The sequence below is a fragment of the Nannospalax galili genome, unplaced genomic scaffold (genome assembly GCF_000622305.1).
Source record: "Nannospalax galili isolate Female #2095 unplaced genomic scaffold, S.galili_v1.0 scaffold239, whole genome shotgun sequence".
NCBI lineage: Eukaryota > Metazoa > Chordata > Mammalia > Rodentia > Spalacidae > Nannospalax > Nannospalax galili.
This window is the reverse complement of record NW_008343017.1, coordinates 1,049,230-1,069,872: the sequence shown is the minus strand read 5'-3', so window position 1 is coordinate 1,069,872 and position 20,643 is coordinate 1,049,230. Positions and strand designations below refer to the sequence as shown.

At 42.6% G+C, this 20,643-nt stretch overlaps 1 protein-coding gene across 1 annotated transcript in view; it reads left to right on the top strand.

The window, feature by feature from the left end:
* The window catches only part of LOC103738843 (E3 ubiquitin-protein ligase KCMF1-like), a 118,501-nt gene that overhangs the window by 81,512 nt on the left and 16,346 nt on the right, over positions 1–20,643 (top strand). The window contains 1 exon segment of the mRNA XM_008839013.1: positions 17,384–17,488. Coding sequence (XP_008837235.1) covers positions 17,384–17,488 — 105 coding nt within the window.

Below are 20,643 nucleotides of genomic sequence, written 5' to 3'. Positions count from 1 at the left end.
TCCTTTGAACTTGAATGGCTGCCTGAAGGGTCCTTTAACCTGTCCCTCATCTACAGGGTTCAAGGAGTTATCTTTGGGGAACTGGGACACCCTGACCAGATCCCATACGTCCTAGGTTGGTGATATCTTGTTTCTGTCCCCCCCCACTGGCTTCATCCTACTCCCACCCCCACCATCAGGTCCTAAGCGGCCAGACACTTTGCTTCCCCTGAAGAAAGTCCAGACCAAAAACCCATCGGGTCCCGAGGTTCTTCCCTCGGTGCCAGAGGAAGATTTACTCCCACCACATAGGGAGTGCAGGTCATGAGCATATTCCTCTTCTTCCAGTCCTTCCTGGTCTCCATACCCAGCTCCCATGGATGAGCCAGCACTTCCTGTGGCCAAGCCCAGCCCAATGCACACTCACTCGTGGTGGGAGGGGAGAATTGTGCGAGCTCTTCCCCTGAGGGAGATTGGGTCCCCGAGGGAGGATGGAATTTCCCCAGTAGTCTACTTTCCCTTTTTTACTAGTGACTCCTATAATTGGAAGTTACAGACTCCCTCCTTCACAGAGAGGCCTCAGGCCCTGATTTCCCTCCTGGATACCATTCTTTTTACCCACCAACCCACTTAGGATGATTGCCAACAGTTATTGAATACCCTGTTCACCACTGAGGAATGGAACTGCATCCATTGGGAATGCAGACACGCGGTCCCTGGAAATGATGGGTGACTGACAGAGAATGAGGATTTGATTATGGCTGCTGTCCCTCTCAAGCTTCCAACAGAAGGGTGGGACTATAACACCCCCGAAAGTAGGGAATGCCTAAAGGCCTATTGCCAGATTCTTATGGGGGGTCTCCAGGCAGCTGCTAAACACCCACCAATTTGTCTAAGGTCAGTCAGGTGATGCAGGGAAGAGATGAGTCTCCTGGAGCGTACCTGGAATGCCTGTTAAAGGCTTTCAGAACTTATACTCCCATAAATCCAGAGGTCCTAGAGAATCAGATGGCCATCAGTATGGCTTTCATAAATCAGGCAGTTCCAGACATAAAATGAAAACTTCAAAAACTGGAAGGTTTCGAGGGCAAAAACCTTTCTGAGCTGATAGTGGTGGTGAACAAGGTATTTAACAACAGAGAAACCCCTGAAGAAAGAGACAAACAGAAAGGTTGGCTAGGATATTGTTGGCTGAAAGAGCAATAAATCCCAAATGGGGGGACCGACCCTCTATGAAAAAGGGAACCTGAGCCCCACAACCCCCACAGGAAGGTTGGCCCCACCTAAAAAGAGGCCATTGTGCATATTGTAAGCAGCTGGGCCATTGGGCTAGGGAATGTCCTCAAAGGACGGGATCCCAGCCTCCCTCTAAGCCCAAGATCCTCAACTTGGCGAACCTAGAAAACTGAAGTGGCCCGGGCTTGGCAAACCTCCACCATGAGCCCTGGGTGATGCTACAAGTGGAGGGATGAGCCGTCAACTTCCTAGTTGACACCGGAGCACAATATTCAGTTTTAAAAGAGCCTATGGGAAAATTGACTAGTAAATGCACCTGGGTGCAAGGGGCCACAGGAATTGCTCCGCGCCCTTGGACTACCAAAAGGAGTTAAACAGGTAAGAAGACAGTTTCACACTCCTTTATGGTGGTCCCAGAGTGCCCATATCCCTTATTGGGTGGGATTTGCTAAATAAAATAAAGGCTCAAATCCATTTCTCTGGGAGAAGACCTCCTGATGTGACTGTACTGGATGCAGTCTATATCTTATGCTTACAATTAGAAGAAGAATGGAGAGTGCACGCCCCACCCCCTCAAAAGAGACCAACCACTAGCCTCAAGGACCTCCAGGCAACAATCCCTTGAGTTTGGGTGGAAATTAATTCCCCAGGGAGGGCCATCCAACAGCCACCAATAATGGTGACTTTAAAAACTAATGCTCAGCCTGTAAGAGTAAAACAGTACCCAATGACTCTCAAAGCCAGGGCAGGAATTACCAAACATATAAACCACCTTAGGGAGTTTGGTATTCTAGTTCCATGCCAATCTCCATGGAACACCTCTCTCCTACCCATCAAGAAACTGGGGACTAATGATTTCCACACAGTGTAGGATTTGAGAGAAGTTAACAAGAAGGTAGAGGATATCCACCCTACAGTCCCTAACCTGTATACCCTGCTGAGCTCTCTCTCTCTGGAGAGAAGGGTCTATGCTGTTTTAGATCTCAAGAATGCCTTCTTTAGCCTAATCTTGGCAAAGGAAAGTCAACCCGTCTTTGCCTTTGAGTGGTGAGACACGAACCAGGGGTTTAATGGACAACTCACTTGGAAGCGACTGCCACAGGGGTTCAAGAACTCCCCCATGATCTTTGATGAGGCTCTACACCAGGACTTGCAGGAGTATTGGGCCTTGCACCCGGAGGTGCAAGCCTCCTACAGTACGTAGATGACCTGTTGATTGCTACTGAGGATGAGGGCACTTGTCTTCAGGCCACCAGAGATTTTCTCCTGACCTTGGACCTATTGGGGTATAAGGTCTCCACCAAGAAGGCTCAGCTCTGTGTCACAGAGGTAATGTACTTGGGGTACATATTAAGGGATGGGCAGAGGTGGCTGTCACCAGCCAGAAAGCAAGCCATTACGGGAATTCCAAGCCCAAGATCCCACAGGCAGTTGCAAGAGTTCTTGGGATCGGCAGGATTCTGCCAGCTCTGGATACCTGCATTCGCCGAGCTGGCAAAACTCCTATATGAAGACACTCAAGGGAGTGAGTCATCCTTCCTATGGACTGAGACTCAGGAGAGGGCCTTTCAAGAAATTAAAAAGGCTTTATTGTAGGCTCCGGCCTTGGCTCTGCCAGATATCCATAAGCCCTATCAGCTCTTTGTTGATGAATGAGCGGGAATAATGAAAGTCCTGACCCAAATGCTTGGGCCTTGGAAGAGACCTGTGGCTTACTTGTCGAAAAAGCTTGATCCTGTGGCCTCGGGCTGGCCGGGCTGCCTCAGAATTATCACAGCCACCACCTTATTGGTTAAGGATGCAGATAAGCTCATGCTGGGACAGCCCCTTACAGTTACCACCCCTCACTCGATTGAGGGGGGTCCTTAAAAATCCCCCCGACCAAATGACAAACACTTGGCTGATGCATTATCAGGCCTTGCTCCTTAATCCCCCTCGCATCCAGTTCCTCTCCAGCACTGCTCTCAATCCTGCCACTTTGCTGTCAGAACTGGATCTTGAGGTCCTGCACAACTGCCTGGAGGTACTCTGCAGTTTACATGGCACTCAGGAAGACCTGACGAATGTTCCATGGCCCCACCCAGACTTAAGTCTGTTCACGGATGGAAGTAGCTTCGTTAAGGAAAGAACCAGGTACTCGGGGGCAGCGGTATTCAGTCCATTGCGGACAGTGTGGGTCTCCTCCCTACCAGTTGGGACCTCTTCCCAGAGGGCTGAAATAATTGCCCTGACTCAGGCCTTAAAGCTAAGTAAAGACCAGACTGTTAACATTTTCACTGATAGCCGTTATGTTTTCGCTATGGCTCATGTCCACGGGGCTATATACAAGGAGAGGGGGCTCCTGACAGCAGAAGGAAAGACTATCAAAAATAAACAAGAGATCTTAAAACTCCTGGAGGCCATATGGTTACCAAAGAGACTGGCTATCAACCATTGTCTGGGGCACCAAAGAGGGGATTCACTGGAGGCACAGGGAAACAGGAGAGTGGACCTAGCAGCCAGAGAAGCAGCCCTAACAGCCTTGAACCTACTGGTTATCCTGCCTGAACCCCTCTTGCCAGAAGAGCCCTCCTACTCAGCTCAGGATGATCAGGATTTAACTTCCCTGGAAAATACCAAGATCAAGCATGGATGGAGATACACCTCTGATGGGAGGCTCATTTTGCTGCATAAACTGGCAGAGGACTTAAAATATAAACTTCACAAAGGGGCTCACCTAGGAAAGAGAAAGTTACAAGAACTCCTGACTCCGTACCACATGTTCGATCTAACCAAAATGATTGAGAGCTGTCTTTCCAGATGTTGTTCCTGCCAGGTTACTAATCCAAGAGGAAAAGTCATGCCCCCAGCCAGAAGGGAGAGGGGCACTGTGCCTGGAGTCCATTGGGAGGTGGACTTCACTGAGGTAAAACCTGGCAGGTATGGCTATAAATATCTCCTAGTTTTTGTAGATACATTTTCAGGATGGGTCGAAGCATTTGCCACAAAGGGGGAAACTGCCTCAAAGGTGGTTAAAAAGATCACTGATGAACTAATACCAAGGTATGGACTCTCCTCTGTGATTGGGTCAGACAATGGACCAGCCTTCACCTCTAAGGTAACTCAAGAGTTAATTAAAACACTGGGAACTAATTGGAAGTTACATTGTGCATAGCACCCCCAGAGCTCAGTGCAAGTAGAGAAAATTAATTGGACCCTTAAAGAGACCTTGACCAAATTAACCCTAGACACTGGTTATGACTGGACAGGCCTCCTACCTTTTGCCCTATATGGGGTCAGAAATACCCCATATACTCAAGGCCTAACACCTTATGAAATCATGTATGGCCGACCACCCCTTTGCTTCCCAAGCTGCCTTCAGATGTGCTAATTGACTTGTGTGGATCCCAATTTCTTAAGTCCCTACAGGCCCTACAGATTGCACAAGACAACGTTTTCCCCTTGCTAAGGCACATCTACGAACTGCCACCAGCCCAACCACACGGATTCAAGCCAGGAGACCTTGTTTGGGTTTGATGGCACCACAAGGAGCCCCTCAGACCTCGATGGAAAGGGCCACACATCGTGATCCTCACCACCCCTACTGCAGTTAAGGTGGCCGGTGTCCGGACCTGGATACATCACTCACATCTAAAGCCTGCATCAGAAGATTGGTCAGACCAAGTCGACAAGAGATGGAAGGTCACACGGGTAAAAGACAATCCTCTCAAGCTAAAAACCTCTGCCACACCATAACCCTTGTTGCTTTTTTATTTTATTTTTTTTTATAGAGCCAGCCCTAGATAACTCCCCCCCCCCAGGGACTCCAAAACCTCACCTAGGTAGTTAGTAGCACATCCACTGGAAAAATAGTGAACATCTTTTCCCACCTAGGACCTCCAGGCACCTGGTTCCCCAAGATTAAATTCAACCTCTGTGAGAGCTTGTGAATCATACGCCCCATCAAGGACTGTAAATTATGCTTGCCAGTCTCCCCTCAGCCGAAAGAGGATGAAGGAGCACCACTTCCATGTTTCCCCAGGTGACAATGGTGATAGAAGAAGTACCTTTCGGGGCCAGGGGACTATTTCTGTGCTTCATGGAGCTGTGTGTCTACTGGATATATTAATTGGGCTGCCCCCATCACTACCAACTTGATCCAGGTAACTGCAGTTCTGGGCCTAACCCTTTGGTGAAACCCCAGATCAAGGAAATTTGAGGGACTCTGTTCCTCCTCTAGATGCCCCCTATCTCCTCGAGCTTCATCCCAAAAGGAAAGGAACTTTAAAAACTTACAAAAATGGATTGATGGGCGAACTTGGGGCCTCAGGTTATACACCACAGGGACTGATCTAGGGATACTTTTTCAGTCCATCTTCAGGTGGGTCCAGTCATGGGGACCCAGATGGGGCTGGCTCGGACAGTGTTACAGCCTATAGGATGACCCACACAGGCCTGAACTATTTTTAAATCTGTTGAGAGGCCAGCACCTAGCCAAATTGTCTGACTGGATAAAACTGCTACTTTGCCCACACCTAGATCCACACCCCCAGAGATCCAACGGGCCCAAGAGCCCTTGCAGCCATCCCCTGGGCTTACGAACCCCCTAAATTGTGGTTGCCGGCTGTGGCTGCTCTCCTCCGGCTATGGTCACTCTCCTGCTCTCTCAGTTCTTCTGATCAGTCATCTGGTCTAGACACCAGGGCTGGTGAGGAGTCTGCGCCAGCGTCGCCACATTCAGATGCAGGAGACCCGGTTCAGTGACACAGATCTGCTTTATTGCAGGAAAGTACGGGTTTATATAGGGGTAAGTAGTCCCTATATAGTCCAATCATAACACAGCATATGGGGTCCCTTATTAGCATGGCAGACTAGTATCCTATTACAATCTAGTGGTCCAGATGCCCTATTAGCATGATAAGTTTCAGTTTCTCTAAGTTTTGGATTCCTGGAAACCATGTGACTTACATAGTTTTCTCTCTGATAAGAAACAGGAAGCACTGCATTCCAGCATGATAGGTATGTAAGGCAAAAGGTAAAATTAGTCACAAGATTTTCCACAACACTAAATGCCACCTTTATTGCTTTAAATAATACTTTCCCTAACCTTACTATCCATTGCTGGTTTTGCATGGACCCGAGCCCTCCCTTTTATGATGGGTTAGCTCTACCAAGAAATTATGTTGTCACTTCTGACCCCACTGCCCATAGAATTCCCCCACCTACAGGGAGAAGGGGGCTTCCTCTTACCCAAGTGTATGGAAAAGGGCTATGTGTGACTCCCTCACATAAAATTGTCCCTGCTTCTTACCAACATCTATGTAACTCTGTTCAAGAGATAGGGGCTACTACACCTAACCCATATATGGTGCCCCCCAACTCCACTTGGTGGGCCTGTACCTCTGGCTTAACTACATGCCTCCACTCATCCATTTTAAACCAGACTGGGGATTTTTGTGTACTAGTGGCACAGGTTCCCCATCTATATTATAGAACAGACATATAAATGGAAACCAGAGTCTCAGAAGAGCCTAGACTTCATAGGGCCATAGGAGCCACTGAAGTTGTCTTGTCTACTCTACTCGGGGTCGGGGTAACCACTGCAACTGGTCTGAGGTCTTCAGCACTAGTCCTCCAGGATAAAAATTATCACCTTCTTAGACAGCCCATAGACTTAGACATACAATCATTAGAAATATCTATACGCCACCTCAAAGACTCTCTATCCTCTTTAGCTGAGGTAACCTTACAAAATAGGAGAGGGCTGGATTTACTTTTTCTAGAAAAAGGTGGACTCTGTGTTGCCCTAGGGGAACTGTGCTGTTTCTATGTTAATCACTTGGGAGTTATAAAATGGAAGATGCTAGGCTCTAACAACAAAACTGGCATGAATCCTTATTCACAGGGTCCCTGTGGTTAACTACACTTATTACAGCACTGGCGGGGCCTCTGATAATATTCTTGATGGCCCTTACATGTGGGCCATGTCTGATAAACGCCCTCCTCAGGTTTATACGGACCTGATTACAGATTATCCAGTTGAAGGTCATCCACACTCAGTACAGTCCTGTGGCCTAGGAAGGTCCTTTACCCCAGACAACTGCTTGCTAACGGCATAACATCTAGCTTCTGTACAATCGCTTGCTTGCTATGGCTTAAAGACTAAATGCATCGTCCAACTGCTTCTTTCTGCTTCTGTAATTTTCTTGGCTTAAAGATTTAACCCTTGCCATAACTAGAGGAGAATGAAGAGCCAGAATGCTCTGACTCCATTTTGGCTAGCTTCTTTAGAAAAGCCCAGACAAGCTCAGGCATATTGTACATACAAAAGCCTTATAAGGTATGAACAAAAACTTCTGACTGTAAAAGATATTAGTCAGCACATTCCAATGCCCTGAAGACAGCCCTACCAATCAAGACTTTCCCCGTACACAGAATATGGGGACATCCAATTATTTTAAAAAATGCTTTGTGCATGTGGGTTTCTGTAGAGTGCCCCAATAAAAGTTCCTGCCTGCTATGGTTCTGGGCCAGACTCCATCTTTGGCTTGTGAAGCCTGTGCCTGGCTAGCCTCCATTTGGTTGTTGTCTTTATTTTACTTTAAATTCTTGAATAAACTTTTTATATAATCTTTTTGGGTATCTGTGGGAATTATTCTCAATTCTCGAACCCTAACAATGTTCTTGCTAGCAACTAATATTATTAACTTAAATAGGGGATGCTATAGATGTCCATCAGAGATGTAGTGGGTATATGAATTATTGTATGTATAACTCATTCAGCAATGTATTTCACAGTTTGATGAAAATGATCAAGTCCTGTTAATTGTAATTTCAGATATACATCAAAACATAATGTTGGATGAAATAGACCAAACAGAAGCTTATGCATCTTTTGATTTCATGTATCTGAACTTTTAACATGAACAAGAGCTATTGAACAAAGAGTCAAAATGGTCACACTTGGCAGGGAGGTGTGCAGTGAGCTTTGGGAGGGGAGTGCTGCAGGGCTGCTGCAGTTTCTGTGTCCTGATTTGGTGGTGGTTACTCAGACACTCACTTTTTGGTATTCAATCTGGTCTCTTTTCTAGTATCTGGTATAATTTATTATAAAACATTCTTTAAATATCAAGATAGAATTTCAACAAACCTGAAGCAAAATTTTGAAATTTAGAATCCAAAGAATAGAATTTGCTATGATCTTTAGGTAGGGAGAGATTTGTTATAGCTGACTCAAGATACCACAAAACATCTGATAGCTATACAAGAAATGTTACCTTAAAATTAAAGCTCATTCTTCACTAAATAAAGTCATAAGTGAAAAGATATACTATAAAGCTCACAAATGTATTGGCTGTACATATAACTAAAAATAGCTAGCTTTTACTGTATGTAGACAAATACTTCATTATAAAAATAAGCAGGAGGGAAGAGTAGGCAGTTAAAAATGATGATCTGTGAATGGCTATTAAACCATGGTGACAGAAGCACAATTCACTGATAATCAGGAAAATGCAAATGAACATACTGGCCACACTTGTAGAATCTGAGGATTGTGGATGCAGGTGGGATGTGGCATAACAGGAACTTACGCACTGCTGGTGAAAACACTGCCAGCCAAATGCTTTGTCAGCTGAAGGTGAAGCCATATGTGAACCATATGACCAGAAAACCCCACGTCTTGGATCCTCTGAGAAACTGCAATGAACACCAAAGTGCATTTGAAAGGAAATGATGGCATTCTTATACTGGAAAATGTCCATGTGCCCATTAGGAAATGTACAGCAAACTATGCTTATCTAAACATGGAAGATTTTGTTCCGTGAAATTTAAAGGATGGTGCTCATCAATATGAAGAATGTCAGGAGCCACACGAATAATAAGCAACAAAAACACTCAGTGTTAACATCTAAGAGATATCTGCTCATTCATGTTCACTGCTGCTCTATTCACAATAGCCAGAAAAAAGAAAGCCTAGATGTTCATCAACTAATAAATGGATAATAAAAGTATGGTACATTTATAAAATGGAATGTTATTCAGCTGTTATGAAAAAATGAAATTATGAAATTCACAGGTAAATGGATGGATGGACCTGAAAAGCAATCATTCTGAGTGAGGCAACCCAGACCCTGAAACTTCAGTGCTGCATATTCTCTCATAGCATTTGATCTTTAGATAGGCATGCTTCAATTAGAAACCTCATGGGGGTCAGCAACTAATAAAGGACCATGAGGGATTGTCATGGGTGAGAAATAGAATAGTGTGATACAAAGGAGGACAGGGAAATAATGGGATAGGAAGGGTCAAATAGGGTGGGAAATGGGAGGGCAGAGCAGAGGAGGGAGTATGGGGAGGGTTAGCTAATACTAAAGGCCTACCGAAAAAGCCATATGGAAAGCTACTATTACAGAAGCTTCTTAAATATACATACATATTCAATATAAAAAGTTTAAGGGGCTAGAGAGATGCTCAGTTAAGAGCACTGGCTGCTCTTCCAGAGGATCTGGGTTCAAGTCTCAGCACCCACATGGTGGTTAACAACCATCCTAACTCGTTTCGCAGGATCTGATGCCCTCTTCTGACATCCTTGGGCATTTCATGACACAGGTGCTCTTATGTACATGCAAACAATATACTCATACAAATAAAAATTAAAAAAATAGTAAATAACAAGAATTTAAATGTCATTGCCCTATAACTGGGGTTCAGTGGCCCTACCAGACACCACAGGGTAGCAAATAAAATCCCAATCCCAGGAATGGATGGACTCCCTCTTTTGGAGCTGTTGAACAGAGTCCCATAGACCCTCAAACAATACTGGCTCTTGCCATTGCTCTTGGTTGCCCTCCAGACCCTATTGCTAAAGACAGTACTTACGTGAGTCATAGAACAAACAAGGAGAGATCAAGAAGATGCTGATGTTGAAGCTTCATTTTCACTGGCTAGCTTTCATAGGACTAGAAGGTGCTATGAATGCTACTGGAAGAGAAAAGCAATCATCATCCTTATCCAGCGGTGAACTCTGTGAACTAAAATAATGACTGTTCTGCCAAGATAAACCCACTTAGTGCAATGGTGGCACAAATGTTATGGGAGTAACCAATCACCTTTTGAATGGATTTAAGGCCCACTTCCCAAGATAGAACCCATATCTGGCACAGTGATCAAAGCCAAGAACCTGTGGCTAGACAGGTCAGAAGCTGTAGCAGAGAACCTACTACTCTTATTCCACTAAATAGATATACTATTAAACCACCTCCTAATGACATATTTCTATATCCATAGATTAACACATTCCTCAACTCTCACCAGAGAAGCTTCTTCTTGCAGCAGATGGCAATTTACAGAGTCTCACAGCTGGACAACATGCAGAGAATAAGAGGTTGCTGGGTGGGTGTTCATCCCTAAACAATTGTAACACACCCTCCCTTCACAAGGCTCTGAGATCACTGTAGAAGAGGTAGGGCAGAAAGAGTGTAAGAGCCAAGGGTGGTAGATGAATACAAGGAAAATATGTTGTCTGGACACCACAAGGCAGTTGCACATATGAACTCAGCACTTGTGGCAGTATGCAGAAGACCTGTGTAAGCCAAAGCCAGACAAATATCCAGTATGGATGGAGGAGGTGAGCAAGAAGCCCCAGCACCAGTGGATGAGCTGTTGACAATTGGTAGCTGTTGAGAGGTGGAAAGTCAATTTTTTTTAAAGGGTGTGATGCTTAGTAGGTTGACAAGATTCCCAAGGATGGATCCACACCAAAGAGCATTTGGGGAACACAAATTAGACTCAATAGGCTTTTAAAGAACAGAACAATGATAATAGAGGACATGAATTCAGGAGGGGGGATTAGCAGAGTAGGGCTGGAGATGGGGGAGGGGGCTGAATGGGATCAAAAACATTGTATGAAATTCTCAAAGAATCAATAAAATATTATTTAAAAGATAGGGTTAAGAAAATTTTATTATTTGAGGAGAAATATTTTTGTGGTAAGATTATAAGGAATAGAAAGAAAATAATAAAGAGAAAATATTTCACAGCAGTCAGATTTCAGGAGACAGAAGAGAAATATAACCATGGAGTAACCCCACAGGAGGCTGTGAAAGTAATGACAGTTTAGTTTAGCTGACGCTGACCTAGAATGTGGATAAAGTGGCAAGAGATAATTCATAGTTCTCCTTTTAAATGATGTCATTACATTTTAATTTTATTTTTTCTGGGTCTTCTTGAGTTCTTTGTACATTTCATGACTGTACAGCCAGATGCTCTTTTATACTGAATTTTAACTTGTTTCTGCAACAGTTCTGTGCTGTTGGGATGGGACAAATAGCACCCTTTTGACTTGACGGGTCTAGAAACCAGGCTAAGGAGGTTAAGACAGATTGCCTAGCAAGAGTGAGAGCTGCTTTGGACTTCCCTTCACACCCAACTGGTTTCCTCAGGGCATCTCAGGCAGCAGCCAGAATCCCTGGCCCTCAGGCTGGGAAACATTGGCCTGCCTCACCCTCTCTTTGGGAGCATCCTCTGAGCCTTGAGGGAAGTATGATATACTGGGTCCAGGGGAGGTTAAGTATCCATTTCCTCTGACTTTTTGCTTATAAGTTGTGGCTGTCCCTGAGCAGCCTTTGACTTAAGCCCCCTGCTCTCCCTGAGGCTTGGACACTGGTGCTGCTGATGCTCTAGAAATTTAAAGGTGTATTTGCATGGAAGAGACCCTTTGCTGATTTAAGGAACAGCTTGTGAGAGTGGTGGCCACAGGAGGGGGGATGAAGCTGTAGCCCGTGAATGATCGCTTCATCAGCTTGATGTTCCCCAAGGATCCGCCACCTACACAGGGGCTCCTTCCTGGCCATTTCCCCACCAGATGTGAAAACTGTTAAGTGTATTTGGCTGGAGTGTCTTGGGGACTCTTCTTTGTCAGTTTCTTTTCCCTTATTTCTTTCTCAGTTCCTTGTTTTAATTCAGTTTTATTTTCTTTCTTCACACAAGTCGTGTCCAAGGGTGCCTGAGCACACATAAGAATCAAGGTAGAGAGAAGGATGGACTATAAAAGTCCTTGAGCTGGGCACTGCAGGGCTATCCCAGGAGCTGATGGCTTCCGCACAAGCCACACCTGAGAGCAGGAAAGAGCAGGAATATTTCTTTCCCCAACAATTTAGCAGTTCACACTTAGAAAAAGCTTAGAATTGGCTGGGAAAAAAACCCTCAACTAGTCAGAAGACTAGTTACAGAACAAGTGCTTGAGTTGTTACAGAAGTGGTTTCTTAAATTTTTTTTCCCCCATCTACTGGCTTGGACTTACTGAAATTTAAGGTCTTTAGCAAAAACGTGAAGAAGGTCACTGAAAGGGCTGAAGTTTTCAACTACTGATTCCATAAATGGAGAATCACTGTAGCAAAAAAAAAAAAAAAAACCCATAAGAGAAAACTAGTCAAAAGAATAAAATTTCTGGTTTGGATGAAGACCCAACTTTCCAGTTTTGCAGAGTCAATCATGGTCAGAGGAAAACCCCTAAGAAGGCAGGTTTACCTTAAGTCATGCTAAAGAGATGGGTGGAATACCTAGTGCATTAATGAGAAGGTGAACTTTTCCTGCCCGGAATCTGCACCCTATTGTGATGCTTATGGGCATGTAGCTTTCTGTAAGTCTTTCCACTTTTCTGAAACCTTCAGAAAAGCATAACCTCTTCTTCATCTTTTTTTTCTAACCATGTTTTCCCTAATGTTTTGGGCTGCTCCAACATTTTGGGTTTCTTTATTTTTTTCTCTAAAAACCACTTCCCCTCCCCACCATGTGACTGCTAGTCCACCACATGTCTGACCTCTGCTGGACTATAAATGATCATCACTTTGTGATGTTTTCCTTCCTCTCCTCCTGTCTCCTCCTCAGGACAGCCACTGACATTTACAACTTGCCTGCCCTGAAGACTTTTTTAACTCTAATAAAATTGTCCTAAAGCTTCTGTTTGAGCTCATTCTTAAATTCTTTTTTTGAGAGAGACTAAAAGCTCTGAGAGGGGACCCCAGTTTTTCTTGTATCACACACATGTTACATACACATGTTCCTAATATGTATAGTAGAGCTTGAAGACTTGCCTATCTGTGACTCTGAAATCTCTACCTCTGCTATTTTTAAGTTGTTTTTATGACTTAACTCACTCAATATTTAGGATTCCACCATTAAGATCCGTTTGAGGGTCTGGAGAGATGGCTCAGTGGTTAACAGCACTGGCTGCCCTTGCAGAGGACCCAGGTTTGGTTCCCATCACCCACATGGCAACTAATAACCATTTGTCACTCCAGTTTCAGTGGATTCGATGTCCTCTTGTGGCCTCCACAGTCTTTGTATGACATGGGTGCACTTATGTACATGCAGGCAATACATTCTTACACATAAAATAAAAATAATAAAAAAATTATTTAAAAAAGATTCATTTGACCCCATTCATTAAGATTCCATCAGAGTCATCAACTACCACAAATGTTTGACTATAGTTTGCAAGCACATTCACATACATGATTCCATTTACTCAACACAGAACCCTTGTTTGTTCTCACAGATGTTAGGAGGAACAATTCTTGAGCACTGTGCTCTCGTAGTCTTTGGTGACAGAACTAGAATTTAGGGCTAACTTCTGCCTTTTAATTTGATCACCACTCCTTCCTTATTCCTGATGTTGGTCACCATTCTTATGTAGCATAGTTTTGCCTATCAAGAGACAGATAGGAAATCTCTGGGCCTGAGATGGCTTAGATGCCAGCCATTCACACAATCTTTTCTTCTCAGAGAATTATTCAGATGGAGAGAATTCTTGGTAGAGAATTATTCAGGTGGAGAAGCAGTTAGTAGTAAAATGTCAGCTCTTGTGTTCTAGTTCTGTTCAAGGTCTGCTGACTCTGCTTCCTCGGAATGGGACTTTGCTCCAGAACCTTCCTTTTAGAAGAAGCACAGAGGTGATGCTTTTGTCCCAGTCGCTGTGAGGAGCAGTGGCCATCACCTTTCCTAGGACTCCTGCCTCACGTGGCTTCTGAATTCGGGGACTCTGGCTGCTGGGTGGAATGGGTCACAGGCATCATACGCCCCTGAAGATTCCTGTCGGTGGGTCTTTCCTCATCCCACCCAGCAGTACAAGATATTTTTTCCAGGCTGGCCCAGAGGAAAAGCCAGTCATTGTTCTCATTCTGACTAATTAGAGACAGCCTGGCCACAAATATCCTCCTTTGTGTCTTTTTCCTTCTGCAGGAATTGGGAAGGGCTGCAGAGAGCCTGCTGCAGGGTGGCTGGGGTGGGGACCCAGAGGAGAGTAATTACTAGTGCAATGCCTTCTGTCACTAAGTCCTGAGTGGAATGCTGAGTCGAACAGTGGGAAAAGTCGTTGCTATCCTTGGGAACATTTTTGCTATTGTCCCAAGCCAAGAACTCAAGTGTCAAATGAGATTCTTTTATGTCTGTACTTTTCCACAATTTTCTGGAATTTCATATGGCCTGTGTAGTGATTGCAGTTTGCTTATAGTCTTGGAGTTGGCTGCCCTCAATTTGTTTCAGTCGGTCTGGGATTCTTTTGGTAAATTGAATGACTACAATTAGGAAAGTCTCTTGTTTTCCTTTGCTTTCTTGGGAAGGACAAAGTAGAAATCACAGGCTCCAAGACACAACAAGAAAGCACAAGTTCTTTTCCAATACCTCAAGTTTTTTTTTCTCCAAGAAACGTCAAGATGACTATAAGAAAGATAAATAAAGATCTTATGCTTTCTTTCATTTGTGGATGTTAGCATTAAATCTTTTGACGTATGTAGCTCATTTGGAATACCCAGAGGTCAGGAAATTAGTAGGGTCCCTGGGGGTGTCTTTCAAGGGAGGCAAATTAGAATACAGTGGTATAAGGGGGAAAGGGCAATAGTGGAGCTGGAGGGTTAAATGGGATGGTGTTGGGATGACAGAGCAGAGGAAGGACTATGGAGAGGGATAAACAACACTGAAGGTCTTTTGAAAAAGTCATGTGGAAACCTTCTACCATAGAAACTTCCTAAGATATATACATACACATACAAAAATTAATTTAAATGGAGTTACCCTATAAGAGGATGACAATGCCCCTATTAGACAGCACAGGCCAAAAAATAAAAAGCCCAGTGTCAGGAATAAGCTAATTCATTTGAATTTTATCATCAGTGAGGTCCCATAGACCCCCAAACATCACAGTCTATTGTCATTGATCTTGGTTGCCCTCCAGAATTTGATGGTAAGACTCTACTACTGAAGATATCGCATACTTGAATCACAGAACATGGGGGAAATCAAGTAGCTTACAGAATGGAAGAATGCCTTTGGTAGGTATACATGTGACACAGGGGTAAATGCTTTGACAGAAGGCTTTCATAATTAAGTATGCTTGTGAAATTCTCTTAATGAACAGTCAAATTAATTTTTTCACCAGGCATCTTATTAACATTTCAAGATTTGGGGTTTTTCATGAGCAGGAAATTAGCAAACTTGATCTACTGAAAATAATTATTAGATTTGGAACAAGGTTTGTATTGAAGGTTCACCTCCTTGGCAAGTTATTTAACCTCTATGTGCTAAAGAGGCTTAATCTATGAAATAGACATTACATTATCAATCTATAATGATTTTGAATTAAGATGTATCAAAGTTTATACATTCTAAAGCATTAAATGATCACTGTTCTTTTGGATCACAACACCAGCTTGTACAGTTTTCATCCATTGACAATGAGTAATGAATGAAACCATTCACTCATTAATTGATGTCAGAGACCAAGAAACTCCCTAAAGGGTATAATCAGGGCTAACAGTCAATGGTATCCTGAAGTAGGCAGGATTTGGGCAGGTGTATTTCAGATCTGTCTTTTATTTACTTGTGTTACTAAGATACAGTAGTAAATGTCTAATTTCTAAAGAAATAAAATAGGATTGTTTGCGAGACAAGGAATAGATATTTTGAAAGAAAATTTTGAGAAAGAATTCAGCCCCTGTGCTTCAATGTGCGGACTGTTGTTAATGAGTTACAAATTCAAATTTTTGCATCATTCAAATCTATCTCATGATGATGAGCAATAAATTATTTTGACTGAGTGGATACCCAGATCAAAAATTAGTATGTGCCTTATCAGGGCATGAAAGTTCTCAGTAAACCTCATCGTATCTAAAAATCATATTAAAGTGACCAAATGTTACAGGTGGAAAAAGGAAGGTTATACCTCATCCATAAATGACTTAAAGACCACAGCTGATGTTTAAAGCATCTGGGTGTTTACAAAGGCTTTAGTCAATTATATTTGGTAATCATGTCTAGCCATTTGAGAACATCTGGATGACTAAATGTTCACCCAGATGTTCATTCTTGAGTAGCTGTTTGGCAGCTGAAAAATATAATTTTCCAGTTGCTTGGTCTGAATTTTGCTGAATTTTTTAAATTCTGAGTTGAACAGTTGTTTTGTGTCTCTGCTGTTGGCCTAGATTTGGACTAGTCAACTAAGAATATGCTTGAGAGTAAAATTACTAAGTAGTGTTCTAGAATATCCTACCTTGCCTAACAGCAACATACATTTCCTCATAATTACTTCCTATATTGACCTTTACCTTGACAGCATCTAGAAACACTTTATGACAAATCTCTGTGTATACCTAACAGGAATTTCCTAGATTACATGAATTGAGATGAGCAGACTCATCCTAACAGCCAGACTGAGTAAATTGAGAAAGTGAGCCATTATTCCTTAAGTTGCTTCTTGTCAGTTATTTTGTTACAGCAACAAAGAAATTGATTCTTATAAGTGGGGCTGTTGCTGTGATAAATCTGACCATGTACCTGAACATTTTTGAAACTGGTTTTCAAGAGGATTGTGAAGAGTTGTAACTTTGGGATGGAAACACTCTAGATCACTACAAGCAGAGTTGAGACCTTCTACGAGGAGCTTGAAAGATAAGAATGTAGACTGTGGAGACCCAGCTCAGGAGGTTTCAGAAAGGAGCATGGACTCTATCAGGAACTGGGCTAGAGGCCATTTGTGTGATATGGAAAAGAGTCTGGATGCATTCTGCTAGTGTCCTGAGAACTTGAATGTAGCTGAGTTTAAAGGTAATGGACTAATTTGTTTGGTGGAGGGAATTTCAAGGCAGGATATATTCTGGCTGTGTCATGGTTACTGCTCACTGCTCTCATCCAGGTCCACGGGGAAGGAGAACAAAAAGTGGAGCAGGAAGATAAGAAAAATGTGAAGTTTAGTGAGAAAAAGTGTGTGAACAAGTTCAAAGTTTTAAACAATGAGAGTGTAAATAAAATAAAATATGTGATTTTTAAAGAGATTAAAATGCCATTAGAAAGAAACCTGATGTTCTCCTCAGGGAGAACAGGACAAGTGTCCTGAGGGCAGACCTCACCTATGGAAGTCTCCATCTTGTAAAAAGGTAAATACATGAAAACACAGAGCCTATATTGGAATGTCACTGCTCCCTTTCAACTTTCACCAGAGAAGCTTCTTGTAGAAGATGGGGATTAACACAGAGACCCACAACTGGTCAACTGGTTGGTGTGCAGAGAATAATAGACTGCTAAGTGCTCAGGCCTAAATGGGACACCTGCTTGCACCCTCTCCTCTCAAGGCTCAGGGACCATTGTGGTAGAAGGTACAGAAAGATTGTAAGAGCCAGGTGTGTTAGATGAATACAAGGAAATCATACTGTATGAACAATACATGGGAATTGCACTTATGAACCCACAGAACTTGTGACAACATGCATAAGACCTGTGCAAACCCAAACCAGACAAAAACCAAGCATGAATGGGGGCAGGTGGGCAAGAAGTCCAATCTCTAACTAAGGATTCATTAGGAACTGATGACTACTGAGAGAAGGAGAGCCAGTTTTCTTTAAGGGTGTGATGTGTGGTAGATTGGCCAGACTCCAAGGGATGGATTCATACCCAAGAGCATTTAGACAATACGAATTAGTCTCGATGGGCCTTTAGTCTTATAAAAAAAAAAAAAAGCATAAAGGACATGAAGTTGTAGGAGTGGTTTATAAATAAACTTGTAGGATGGTGGTGGAAATGGGAGAGGGGGTCTCTATGATCAAACTACAGTGTAGGAAATTCCCCCAAGGTCAGCACACAAAGGCCAATGTAATTGTAGTCCAAGAGGACCAACCTGCATCCTGATCTGGCAGCAGAACATGGAAGCATTATCAATATGGTATTGGCTTTGTAGACATGAAAGAGGAAGGATGGAGGAAATCATGGAATCTTAGACCAAGGTTCTGCAGCCAGGCAATGTATGGCAGCATCAGAATCTCTGAAAGAAGACCCTGCAAGGTCAGTGTATGAAGCCGTGAAGGCAAAGCCTAAGGTACACTAGAGGATCCAGGATGTTGGGATCTCTACTGAGGAAAGCTACAGCTATGGAGTAGATGCAGGCCCAAGAGATATCAAGAGCTGAGGGGGTGAGGCTACTCAAGACCCTGGTAGAACAGATGATTCTACCACAAGCTCTAGATGTCAGACATGGAGCTTCGAGATTTGATGTTTCCTCTGTGGGAGTTTGGTCTCATTTTGATCGAATCATTCCTTACGATGCTCTCATTCTTTCCTTTTGGAATGGAAATATTTTCTCTGTGCCACTGTATATTAGAAGTATATAAATTGTATATGAATTTTACACAGGGTCTCAGTTAAGCAACTACTTTGAGTCTAAAAAGAGACTTCGGACTTTAAATAATATTGTTACTGCTCCTAGACTTTTGGAATTTTTGAGGTTAGATTGAATACATTTTGCATTATGAGCTGACCATGAACCTATAGGGATAAGCGGTTGAAGGTTATGACTTAACAGTTATATTTGGGGGGGCATCAGGATGATAAGGGGCATTTTAAATTTTCTTTTTGAGCACTCTTTGCCCAAGTATTTTTGGGAAGCTTGTCATCTCGTTTTCTGACAGCTGGGCACTCTCCTGTTACCATTTTCTTATTTATTTCTATTCAAGTTCCATTACTATCAGAGAACATGCTTTCTCTGAGCTCTTTGAAATTTTTTATGATGAGTTTAATGACACAGAATAAGATCTGTCTTTGACTTGAATTCCACATGTTTTTTTAAAAAGTGTATATTCTGAGTGACCTGACAAGGTGTGAGTAAAGGCACTTGAATACATAAGCCTGGCAACACAAGCTTGAGCCCTGGAACCCATGTAAAGGAAGAAGGAGAGAACTAAGTCCACAAAGCTGTTCTCTTATCTCCAAATGCATGTTGTATGTATGGACCTCCTTCAATAATAATAATGCATACTCTGCTACTTGGGATTGGTATGTTCTGTAATGGTCCATAAACGTTAAGAAATCCCATTGTTTTCACAGTTTACTAAGTCAGTGATTTTCCACTTTTCATAGACTATAAAATCCCTTGTTGTAGGTTATGAGAATATAAGTAATAACATGTAAAGAAGACCATTGCTGTCATTGAAAACTTTCAAAGTTGCTGTTTGCATTTGGCCTATGCACATCCAGTAAGGTAAATGCTGGGATGCTTTTGGTCTGTCTTTCTTTGAACTAGAAACCTTGTCCATTTCTTGTAGCTCTTCCAATGATCTATTTATTCTGGCTGACCTACTTGTTCTCTGCCATTTATCCCATTTAGAACAGAAGTTTTATGACAGCAATGGCCTTCTTTATGTGTTACTACTTATGTTCTCATAACCTACAACAGCACCTGACTGCTGAGGTCAGGTGGTGCCTGGCTCTTAGTTACTTTATATTTTATAAAACAGTAGTTTTTCATACTGTTCATTGCCCTGAAAGACTCCATCCTAAAAGCAGTTTTTTTTTTAAATTTTTAAAAATGATTTATTTAATAACAACATACTTAGAAGAAGCATATCATTACAACACAATTGACATATCCAATAACGTTTTCCTGAAGTAGGATGCATCTCTTTCAAATTTGGCTGTAAATTTTTAGGCTTACAGTTGAATTATTACAGTTATACAATATTGTACTCAGTATAAACCCTATAAGACATAAATTAAATGATGTTTTAACCTTTAAAAAGATCTCCATCTCATTATTAAAATACACAGTTTCATATAGAAAAATTCTTTTTCAATGCAATTGACATTGGATGTTTGCACATGCATTTCTAATCTCTAAATATCTATTATTACTAGTCACTGTTGGTTACTTTCTGAGCTTCTAGGCATCTGAGCATGGATATAAAGTCATCAAGTAGATTTCAATGGTAAAGTTTTTCATATCTACTAGTCATTAAGGAACAAATTTTTATGCTTTGAAGAATTATTATCATTGTTATTATTTTTTTTTACACCCACTTCCCAGGTAGCACCCTCCCATAGCCTCTCTCCCTCCACTAGAGCCCTTATACTCTGATATCCCTGCTACTGTCTGCTGTGTTGTTGGCACACCCAACATTCTCCACTACC